Raw genomic sequence first — 12,437 nt, 5'->3', positions numbered from 1 at the left:
GTCTCTCTCTCTCTCTCGCTCTCTCTTTGTCTTATTCTCTCTGTTTATTTGTGTATTTAAATTTATTTTCGTCTATCTAAAGTGGGATTTACTTAGTTAGGATCGAAGCGCTGTAAATGCAACGAAAGCTTCAGTCCACACATTAGCTCATTAGCGATGTATCTTTTATCTGTATCTGTATCTACATATATCTGTATCTGCATGTGGTCAGATATAGGTTTTTTCTTCTTCTTCTTCTTCATTGTGCGTGCCTGTTTCGAGTTTGTGTCACGTAGTGGCTGGCAGCTCCATAATTTTGAATGAATTTTGATGGGCCATTGGCTAGAGGGGGGCCTGAAGAGCTCAAACAGTGCGATGAAAAATCTTTTCACATGCCTCCAATCAAGTGTGAATAATGCCAATTTGGGGGCCCAATAAGACAGGTATTTAAGCTTAATTGTTATGCTGATAGAGGCGCTAGATGGATTCGTTGCTGAGCACAGTCTCACCTGACAGGTGTACGCACACTCAGCAGTACAGGCCTGCCGGAGTGTGTGCGTGTGTGTGTGTGTAGCCGGCTCACGTTTCATACCTTGTCTGGGGGTCTCCAAATGTTTTCAACGCTCTTTTTTATTTTATCTTATTTTTTATTGATATTTTTTTTTAATTTTTTTTTTGTCAAGTATTTTTTGGCATATTACATATTGACAACAAAGTGAACAAAGACAATTTTTGATTATGGCGCACCTAAAATACACTTAAGATATCAGTTTTAGTGTTAAGTTTCATTTAACCCGCTTAAGAATGAATATAAACATTAATAAGCATACAAATATGTTATGAAAAATAGATATATTTAAATCAATAATAAATATTTAATTATAAGCAATTTTTTAGTACTTAATAAATTACATAAAACTCTCGAAGTCTAGTTGTTTCTTTTGTAAAATTAAACTTATTATTAGATATTTCTAATTTGAACAAATATATCAACATTTTATACATAACTAGACTTTCTTTTTAACTACATTCAGAGCCTAAATGTAAAGCTTCTGGAGAACTGTAAGATAAAATATTGTTTAGATAATATATGTAGACCAAATTTATATTATTTTTAGCGTTCTTTTATGAGAGACAGTCAAATATATATATATATTTAAGCGAACCAGTTTGCTTGCTGTCGAATATATGTCAATATACTTTTTACTACAACTGGTTAAGTTGCACACTAAATGCTATGATAAATAATATACTAAGCTTTAACCTTGGCAAACAAATTTCATAAATCGAACTGGATTTCAATTTAAAATTGACTAAAAATCAAAATTGAGAATATAATGAAGCATTTATAAGATTTCATATTCATAAAATACTTGTATGTAATTATTGAGAATCACATAGAGAGGCGCTTTCAGAAAGTGTGTCAATTTACATATAAGCTAAGCCGCTGAAACCTAAACATTTCAGCTATTTTATGAAAATAATTAACACAGCTATAATTATTGAGACGCGCATAGAAAATCAAAACAGAAAGTCGAACGTGCGTATTTTTTAGGGTTTGCTGAATTGGATAGAAATTTCTATAAAATAATAAATAATAAATTCTATAAAATAATAAAACTAGAAAGCCGCATATAATAGCTTTACAGATTTTTGACGACCAAATTCTATGCCTGTAACTTCTTGATCATAATTATAATTTCTACCCACTTGGCACTATCTATCATCGAATTGGGTTTAGCATGCTGAATAGGTTTACAAGAAGTACACTCCATATATATACAAATTTACGATCGTGCGTCGGCCAATGGACACACACCATGTTAGGGTATCATAATTATTTTATTAATGTAGTAATAGTTTTTTAATTGAACCGTTGCAGAAATGTATAAAAACGCAAAGTGTTTGCGGCTGTGGGCGAGTGCTTAATTGATTGTCATGTGCTTGCACAATAACAAAATCTGTCGATCTGCGATATCTAAGAGTTTATTGGAGCTCTGCTCTGCTTACGCAATGGCCGGCAGGGCAGGTGCCACACGCTGACGTCACGTGTCTGTGTGTTCGCGTGTACGTGTGTGTGTGTGAAGCACTTGAGCACTTTATCTAGCTGCAATTTGTTGTTCACTTGGACTTGGCCAACAGTCGGCTTAAAGTCAGTGCCAAGCAATGAAAATTGCAACGTGTTTTGGCATTAGACGTGAAAGTGCGAGTTACACTCGACACTCGACAAACGGCGACAGGCGTGGGCGCTGCTCAAGGGGCAGCGGCAGGAGGCGGGCGACTGGCGGGGGTGCAGCCAGCTACTGGCGTACCAGCCCACATGAACGTCAGTCACTCGGATTTTTATGGCACGTAATTTGCAATAGGCAAAAGCAAAGTGGCCAACAGACAAAGACAAAGAAAAAGACGACAACGACGACGACGACAGCGATCACAATTTGCTTTGGCAACTTTTCACTTTTCATTTTGCGCTTTTCCCAAGAAGTGCTTAGCTCAATGTGTGTTGGCCTCTTGGCCTATTAAGTCCCTGGCTCAGCGTGTTCTATTGGCTTGGCAGCTGGCCAAATTGCGTATTGGCCAGTTGGTAAAAACCCAACAGGCACTTAACAGCGACCCATTTAGCCTAAACATTGCGCATACGCACCGTGGTGAATCAAAAGCCCACTCTCGACCAACAGTAATACATATATATAGACAGAGACATGACTAAGACAAAGTTTTGCTGAAATGTAACAGACGTCACGTGAGTCGCTGTAAAACTATGCGAAAATAATAACAGGCAAAAAATAACATCTGTCAATAACAACATATTTTTGCTAAGCTACAATATTTGCAAATTAGGAGAAACTTTTGCTACCAGACCATATTTTTATTTGTTATTTTTTTTATTTTTTCTTATTTTGTTTTTGAGGCATCGAGAGATGAAACCGAAACTGAAATTGAAACTGAAGAAAACATATCTATGTGCGTCTCTATGGCATATTTGTAGATATGTAACAAAAGGCACTTGTCTGGGTGAAATTTTCACCAGTTATTCAAATGAACAACAGTTGTTGTTGCTGTTGTTGTTGCTGTTGCTGCTGCTGCTGGCTAAACAAACAAAACAGTCAACAAAAAACGGAAACCGTTAAAGTCAAATAACAACAACAACTTGGCCACAACAAATGTTAGTTTTTTTTTTTTTAAATCGCTTTCAAATTGTACAAGTTGTTGTTGCTGTTGTTTGTTGTTGCTTTTGCTGCTGCGGCGCTTCGTCCCGCTGCCTTTGTTAATGAGGCATGCGTCGTTTTTTTTCTTACCCCCCTCCCTGGCTGCCCACTCGAAAGCCGAAGATCAATGGATATTTGCTGGCCAAGCCAAGACCAGGTTGATACCAAAACTCAAAAGTTGTTGCTGCTGTTGTTGTTGTTGTTGCTGCTGTTGTTGTTGTCTGCCACTTTCGTTGTTACTGTTGTTGATTTTGGAGTCGAGCTTTGAGCGATTTTTCATTGGAATAGAAAGTGAATTGAATTTGTTTTCAGTTGCTGTTGTTGTTGTTGTTGTTGCTACTGTTGCTGTTGTTGCTGTTCCATTGCTCTTGAGCCGCAGTCGTCTTCATTGGCGTTTACAATGAAAACAACATTAGTTGTCGAAAAATTGGACCATGTCATTGACCTTTGCCTGCCCAGAGCAGTGAGAGTGTTTTCTGTTTATATTTTGACTGATTTTTTAGTTTTGCTACCTTTTTTTTTGGTACTTTTTCTTTGGTATTTTGTTGAGTATTTTTTTTTTTGGGATATGACAGGCAAAACTTGCAGCGTGCAGCTTTTGCCTAACGGATTTTTCTCGAATGCAAGTGGAAATAGTGAGAAATGGAAAATGATGGGAAAGCTTTACACCAAGCCGATCGTCGAGTAGAAAGTATTTTTATGAGCAGATCCGTGTTCGAATACTCTCAAAAATACAAAAATATATATAAAACTGATATTCTGAAAAATATATTAATATTAATAAGTACGTTTAAATTAAGTATAAATAAATAATATATATGTATGTAAATGTATATATATTTATATTTTATAAATAGAAAAATATGTAAAAGAGAAGTAAATTCTAAAAATAGAAAGTATATAAAATACATTTGAAAATAAAAATAATTTAAGTAATATATATATAATATATATATTATTGTATATTCTGAAAATAGAAAAAAGATTGCATGTAGGTTTGCACATTAAAATAATGAAAATATAATTTTTAAAAATACAAATAAAATGACAGAATGAAAACTATAGCCAGTAAAGCGTGTAATTTCTCGTGTATCTATATATATGTATCTATCTATGGCTATAAAAAAAGTCCATAATATGCCCTCCATATATAGATCTAAGAAAAACTTCAAACCATTTGGATTACCTCACTTAAGTTAGACAAAGTCTACATCCTATTTCCAAAAGTCTGACTATTCATTTTGGCCCGAAATTGGATCAACTGCGATTTCTTTTACTACAAAATGTGTAAATTGAATAATTAAAATACAAAAATAAATAAATAAAAAATGCCACTTGCCCGTGCCACCAACAAGCGGCAACAACAATAGCGAACGACAACAGCTACAACTACAACTACAACTTCCACTTATTCCGTTGAGTTTGTTCACCTTTCGCCTAATTATCAAAATACATAAACGAAAATAAAATACATGCACATAAAAATATACAGAAACCAAAAAAAAATAAATCCAAAATTGTGCTACAAGACGCGTGCAAAGGCGGCGCTGACTGCGACGCGTCGCAGCGTCGACAACTTCAATGAAATCAATTTTACGATAATAATTTTTGAAAGCACAACAACAACAGGAGTAACAGCAGCAGCAGCAGCGGCAGCAACAACAACAGCGGCAGCGGCAACTGTGTAGCCCAACCGCTTCATAAACATTGAATCAGCGCCAGGCCTCAGCGCGGTACCGTTGGAAATTTCTTGCTTTTTCTTTTCTCATACATACCGACATACATACATATATTTATGTACACATATATATAAAATTTGTATTTGTATGCGTGTATTTTTTCGTTGTTATTGTCTTGCAAAAATGTAGGTCAAGTTATATGGTGAGTATCTCTCTCTCGCTCTGCGTGTGAGTGTGTGTGTGTGAGAGTGTGGGACGCTGACAGTTTGGTACAGACAACTCCAGAGTCGGTCAGTTAGTCACTTGGGCTGGAAGGGTGTTGGAGAAGGAGGGAAGCGGGCAGTTGCGGTAGGCGGGCCGCGCAGACTTTTCTAGTCGCTGCATCCCAGGCCAACTTTCACTTAGAAAGTTCTGCTTGCGGTTATCGTCGTTGTTTATGTTGATTTTTCGGCTGCTTTTGAGGGTGCCATAAATGACAAGTTAATATGCTTGTGGCTTTTAACTGGGTCAAGACGTGGGCCTGGGAAACTTGTAACCCAATGATCATCACGCCGATCAGCAAGCTATCAAACGCTCAAGCGATCAAGCGATCAAGCGCTCAAGCGCTCAATACGCTTGCATTTCATTTCATGTGCGCTGCTCGTATTAATTGCATTATTCTTGTTATTGTTGTTTTTGTTTTTTTATTTGTATTTTTTTATTTGATATTTTGTTCAATGCAAAACGCGAGAGCTTTCCGTTAGGCCAACCTTGGTGGAAACAGCTGCTTCGCACACACATTCTCCCTCCCACTCTCTCTCTCTCTCTCTCTCTCTCTCTCTCTCTCTCCCACTCACTCGCTTGCGGGCACTCTGAGTAGATTTCCCTGAACTTCAGCCGAAAAGCTAACGTGTCTATTTTTAGCACTATATATGTACATACATACATATATCCGCGTCGTGCGGCTGCTGCTGCAGCGGCGACTGCAGCGACGACTGCGACGCCGACGTCGGCTGCTGTATATGTGAACTTCCTGTTGCAGTAGCTTACAGAGCGCAACGCTGAGTGTGAGAGTGAGCGTGAGCTTTTGCGCTCTCCCGCACGCTCAGAATGCAGTTCTGAGTACATATGGCATGGCGTGTAAGGCACAGTGTGTGAGTGAGAGAGAGAGGGAAAGACAGCGAGATGCATTGTGAGTTACTGTTGCTGCTATTGTAGTTGCTGTAGTCGTCGCTGTTGTTGTTTTTGTTTTTGTTGTTGTTATTATTGACCTAATCACTTGTGGAGCACAAACGAACATTGAACTTTTACTTCCGCATGCAATTTAATGCACGCGTTTCGCTCTCTCGCCAATGTTGTTGTTGCTTTTGTTGTTGTTGTTGCTGCTGCTGTTCTATTGATCATTTCGCCATTTTAGCCGGCGGCGACCGCCCAGTGACATTAATTAATGCATACAGATTCATCAAATATGCGCTGCCCGTTCGGAAAATCATTTTTTATGGCCACCAGCGGCAATTTGTCTGCGCCCAGGCCCTAGGATAAACTGCAAGTGAGTCTCTCTCTCTCTCTCTCTCGCTCCCTCTCTTTCTCTCTCTTCCTCGCTGGCTGTGCGGAAAATCGAGTAATTAAATGCGACAATTTGATGCGCCTGCAGGGTATTTTGCTGCCCAGCATTGCCCATAGAAAATAACTTTACAATTTGAATTTTTTTTTTTTTTAAATATGATTTTTCTTTTAATATTATAATTTTATGTGTTTGTTTGTGTTGTTTTTGTTGGTTTTTGTATATATAACATATACTTAAGAGCTACAAATTGTTTATGATTAAAATTTAAACGCTTTTCTCAAATTTTTACACAAAAAAATAAAAGAAATGGAACTCACGAAAACCGTTGCAAAAAATTTTTGGAAACATTTATATAAATAATGAAAATTTTTGTTCTTTGAAAAGAGTTTTCAACAGGTGAAATTTTCGCTCTTTTCGTTAATAAATATGACACTAAATTTAATACTTTTTTGCATAGTTTTCTTCAGACACAAAATAGATAAATATATAAAAATAATATATATATATGCATGTATATGTGTGTGTGAGTGTGATAGTATGAGTGTGCGTATGATATAGGATAATGTGTATAGCCATTGGAGCTAAACAGCTTTTGTCTGATATATATCGATCCTCATTTGTTTGTGAACGAACAATTCAATGAACAATTTTTTAGATTTAATTAAAAATAATAATCATAATAATAATAATAATAATAGTCATAATAATAATAATAAATAATTTATGCATAATAGTAAATAATTCTTGTGGCTCTCAGGTTGGCTACTTTCTGCGGCGCCGGCAGCTGGATGTCTCCTCGCGGCCACGCAGGCGCAACCAACGCGCGCCCCCAATCATGTCCAGAATATTGTGTTTTGTTTTTGTTTTTGGATAAGGCAAAGGCGGTGTGGAAATGTGGCCGTGGCGGGGCCCTAGTACTGCCCGGTGGGGTCCAGAGTCTGGCGCTGCTTGTGTCGCGTGTCACGCGACTCACGCGGCCGACGATAGGTGCCCGTGGGATCCAGATCGAACATGTTGCTGCTGTTGTTGCTGCGGCTTCTACTTGACTTGTGTGGTATGAAGTGGAAGACTGTGACCAGGCTCTCTTGACTGATCCTAGTAGGTGCCAGTGGGATCCAAAGCCAGCGACATTTTGTGATATATTTTCAAATTCTCTCTCAATGCAAATAAATATATGAATTTATTTAGCTTTTGTTTTTGGGGAGTTTCTTAGCTCTTGCTCAATATTGACCCGTGGGATCTAGATAGGCGGCCATATTTCAAGATTGATGTCACTTAAGCAGCCGAGAAATGATTCCAAAGATCGTCGCTCAATATTGGCCAGTGGGATCCAGATAGGCAGCCATTGGTTGATCGTGTAATTAAGCAAAAATACTCGAATGATATCAACACGATTAACGCCTTCTTTTCTTCCACTCTTCTGCTTCTTTGTTTAAGCTGCTCGTCGTTGTTGTTGTTGTTGTTGTTGTAAGTTCTTTTATTATCACCAGTTGTTATTGACTGATTATACAGAAGAGCGCGTGTGTGTAAGTTTATATTTAGTCTTTAGCTGCTCTTTTCGTGTATAGTTTTCGAGTTAATATATATCTCTCTACTTATATATATATGTATGTATGTATATATATATATAAATATCGAGTCACTGACACTTGAAATCCATTAAATACTTTTGTTGTGTGCTCTTTTATTGTTTATATAATTTAAGCTGATGTCTGCTTATTGTTATTTGCATTTGCTTATTAAAACCGAGCAAAAGAATTTGTATTGTTTTTATTTGGATCTTTTTTTATTTTTTTTGTAAATTTTTGCTGCCGCACAACGCGTAAATCAAACTACAAAAAAACTTCACACAAGTTTTTTACAACAGTGAAAATTGTTAAACTTCGCTCTGATCTCTGCACTCGTCGAACGTTGTCGATCTTATGATTCAAGACGTTGCCCGTACAGCGTTATTTATATGAATCTGAGCGCACAGAGAGGCAAAGAGAGAGGGAGAGAGCGAGAGTGAGAGAGCTGGAGTGCTGGAGAGCGAGGCACGTCGGAAGCTTAAACACGTCGAGCCGGCTGCGCTGTCTGTGCGTATGTGTGTGTGTGTGTGTGTGTGCAAAAGAGCGCGATAGCTGGGCAGGTGTGCGTGTGAAGGTGAATATGTGTCTGTGTGTGTGCGTTGCTCTTAGTTGTTGCTCTTGAAAAATTGAACAATGCGCTGAACGAGCGCGCTATGTTCATTCATAAACCTCTCTCGCTCTTGCGTGCGCTCTCTTTATGGCTGACTAAAGGCATGAGGGCAACACACACACACACACCACTCTATATATATACATACATATGTTTCTATAGTTATGTGTATGTGCATTTACAGAGAGCTGGCCGCCTCCACCTGGGTTTCATTCAGAAAACAGCTGTTTTTGTCAAACTGCGACACGATCGAGTGCCCTCGTTATGCCGCTGTCGTTGTGTGTGTGCGCGACGATCTTCCTGTGAGCGTATGTGTGTGTGTTTGTGTGTGTGTGTGTGCGTCTGCGCTAGGCAGGTAGCGCGCTTGCCTATTGGCTGGCATTTCATTGAGATCCTTGCGACTTGGCTCCACCTACATTTGCGTGCCGCAGCTAATTGATTTACTTCTTCTTCTTCTTCGTCTGCTTCTTTCTTGCCCTTAAGCCTTGCAAATGACTAGGCCAAAAAACTTGGCCCACAAGTAGCTGGGCAAATACACATGTTAACTGTTTGTCCTGGCTAATAACTTGATGTGCCATAAGCGGCATAATTAATTATCCTTGAGCTCAACCACGCCGACGTCGCCGACGACGGCCACAGCCCACTTTACGTGACATTTGACAGTGGCCTAAGCCGGACAGGGCTTAAGCCGGGCCCGCTCATAAAAAGGATAAACGTCTTGCGGCATGAGTCAGCGAAAGCAGCCGTCTGCTTCCGCGAAATGCGATACACCAGACGACTTCCAAGTCGGCAGCAAAAACATAATGTGTTCAAAATTGTTGCAGAATTGCAGTTTTCCACCTTTTTTACCCAAAAAAAAAAAAAAAAAAAAAAAAAAAAACAGGAGAGGGCAGCAGACGAGGTGTGCGTTAAAGGATAAGTAAGTCAGCTGGCGCAGCAGTTGACAATGGGAAATATAAATCCTTTCGTTTTATTGCAGTAGCGACGGCAGCAGCAGCTACAGCAGCAGCAGCCACGCCTCGTCTTCGACTAAAAAAGGACTTCCGGCGCGCTTGGAGCGCGCACGCGCTGTGAAGCAACCCTTCTTGTTGTGGCACGAGCTGGCGCTCAAGCTGGCGTTGATCCTCGTGTTAATATTCATGTTAATCTTAATGTTAACTGCTGCACTTAACACACACACACACACAGACACACACAATGCGCCGTTACCTGGAAATTTTCCTGACTACCCCCCACCCCCACCGCGGAGTGCTGGACCTTCTGTTGCCGGCCGGATATGCGGCTGTTTTTTGGCGCTTCCGTTTTCACTTTTCAAATGGATTTTCCTTTTCATCATCATTTTTTGTAGCTATCAAATTCGTTGCGCTTCATTTGGGTTTTCCTTTTTTTGCACCTTTTGTCTGTGGCCACGTGCCATGCTGAAAATGGAAATTGGGAAAACGTATCCAACATTTGTGTTGGCACAACTGTCTCTCGGTTTTCCCCCGGTCCTAAATTAGTTTTGTAATTCGATCGAATCGGTTTTCCGTTTTTTTTTTGGGGAAGATTCACTTTTAACGGCTGTTGTTTGGCATTCTTATGCAATGTTTGCGCAACTCCGAAGAGCAAAACACAAAAAAGAAGAGGAAGAACTGTGATCTTGAGGCATCTTTTCTCAGGGCGATTTCGGAAATTTGGGTCAATGTTCCGAGTGTGCATTTCATTTCATTCTATTTCTGCATAAATCACAATTTTTGTTTTCGACTTTTTTATATTTTTGTTGCTCTTGGACTTGGCCATGCAAATACAGCAGTTATTATTTTTTTAACAGTTAGCTCTTTCTGAACCAGAAAAAAAAACAACAAAATAATAAAAAACTTGCAGCGTTCACAATTTGGCCTGTTGAGCACTTGACTTTTAAGTGACGGCCAGTCACAGTCTAGCCGCGACTTAGGAGCGACTATTCTAATTAGCTGGCTAACATAGTTGCAGCATTTAACGGTAAACTGATGTGGCAAGTGGGCCACTTAGCTGGAGCTGGCCTTAGCCAGAGATCTTCTTCTTGTGGCATAGAAACGCTGCGACAGCAGTCCGACTGAAATTTAAGAATCTATCTGTATATCTCAGTAATTTATCTAGATGCTAGTGAATCTATCTCTCTCTCTCTGATGCAGCTCAAATATTATACTCGATTCTACCACTTTGAGATATTTGAGAGCAACTGAAATTAGTAATCGCAACTACGATAAAAACTTATCCAAAAGCTGGTTATTGAATCACTCTTTGGCCAAGATTCTTTGGGGATTTGTAGCCTTCAAGTTTTTCTGGGAAACATGCAGCCTGCTGAAATGTGTGTATTACATCAATGCATTTCCTGGTAACGATAAAAAATGCAAAAAAAAAAAAGTAAATAAAAGAAAGAAAAAGCAAAACAGAAACAAAAACTTCACAATCAGAAAACATTTTTATTTTTAGCTCAAGAACTCGGGAATTCTGCTTTAAACTTGATATATGTATATGTATATATGCGGTAAAGAAGGTACATATACGTATATATAGATTATATTTTTATATATTAGTGTAGTAGTAGTAGTTATAGTATACATAATAGAATGATATATAAATCGTATATATATATATATAAATATATATTCATATGGACTCTGAGCAAGTTTGAGCAAACATTATAATAGGAAACTATAGACCTATATAGATAATAGTCAAAAGTCCCAGCACAGCTAAATAGAATGCACACATGCTAATTAAAAGGTAATCAAAGTATATGACTAACTTTTAATCTAAAGCACAGATTTTAATGGATTGAGTTTTGATTGAATGTGATTGAGGAATAGAGCAGTAATACTTGGTTTTATATGGAGAGGTTTTCTTGAATATGTTTGCTGTCTGTATTCTCTGATAGTCAATAAAAATATATTAAAATTTATTTCAAATGCAAGCTGTGAAGATCTTAAAGAATTCAATAGAAACCGAAATAGAAAAAGTCTGAATGGGACTCATTTCATTCCCGCTCATGAACTAAAGAGAGTGTATTGGTCCCGTGCAATGACATTTGCCTTTCTGATTGTCAACCCGAAAGCTGGAGATTTGAAATTTTGATTATGTATATGTAGACTTTGGTATGCCCTCTTCTGAATATGTTCTGAAGTATTGTATATACGAGGGTCTTTAAGAGTCATATGTAACGCATATCTTAGGTACATACATATATGATATGGATGGATAATCAGAAAACATTAATCTTCTAACTTTCTAAGCTGATTTAGTTGCTTTTCTAATGCTAACGAGTATTATGCAGTTGATTAAGCTTCGTCGTCGAGTAATTTGAATCTCTTGATATTTTCTTCCTGCTATCACTTTTCTAGCAAGATCATCTTCTATTCGGCAAAACGAAAGCTTCAATCTCAGCGCATGCTTCTCGATCCAAGAAGCACGCTTTCTCCAACAACGTCACAGTTCACAATAAAAACTTGAACTATTAACTTGACTCGTAGAATTCTGAGTAGCTAATCAAATTAATGACTCTTAGGGCTTTGTTTTCGTTTCACTTCTGAGTTGATTTCACGCTTATCGGGGCAGCTGCAGTGCGCCGCTCGATTTGATTATTCATTCAGTGATCGGCCCTACTTGGCTGGAAATTGAAAGTCTTCTCGACTATTCTGCGTATTTCGAAAGTTTGAATTCGAAACTCGAAACTGGAAGCTCTGAAGGAAACAAACAAACAAAAAAAACAAGCAAGCTCCATTGCGCAGCGTGAAACGACAATGCCGGACAATGCCGGGCAGTGCCGGACAATGCCGGACAATGCCGGTGAACCACCAGCCACGCGGCTGGGCGCTTGGCTAATTT

General features: G+C 38.6%; 1 protein-coding gene and 1 long non-coding RNA gene across 2 annotated transcripts in view; one reads left to right on the top strand and one right to left on the bottom strand.

Moving 5' to 3' along the window:
- The window catches only part of LOC149092082 (uncharacterized), a 193,544-nt gene that overhangs the window by 64,115 nt on the left and 116,992 nt on the right, over nt 1-12,437 (top strand). The window lies entirely within an intron of this gene.
- Nucleotides 6,626-7,856, bottom strand: tal-AA (tarsal-less AA). The gene has a single exon (XM_089265799.1). The coding sequence runs from the start codon at nt 7,424-7,426 to the stop codon at nt 7,325-7,327; it is 102 nt and encodes a 33-aa protein (XP_089121925.1). The 5' UTR covers nt 7,427-7,856; the 3' UTR covers nt 6,626-7,324.

The sequence above is a fragment of the Drosophila navojoa genome, chromosome 2 (assembly GCF_054131105.1).
Source record: "Drosophila navojoa isolate 15081-1374.11 chromosome 2, UAZ_NAV_1.0, whole genome shotgun sequence".
NCBI lineage: Eukaryota > Metazoa > Arthropoda > Insecta > Diptera > Drosophilidae > Drosophila > Drosophila navojoa.
Note: the sequence above shows the minus strand (reverse complement) of the source record. Positions and strands in the feature narration are given on the sequence as shown.

Bases quoted from the DNA above. Each gene is read 5' to 3' on its own strand.
- tal-AA (XM_089265799.1), bottom strand. From the start codon at position 7,426: ATGTTCGATCTGGATCCCACGGGCACCTATCGTCGGCCGCGTGAGTCG.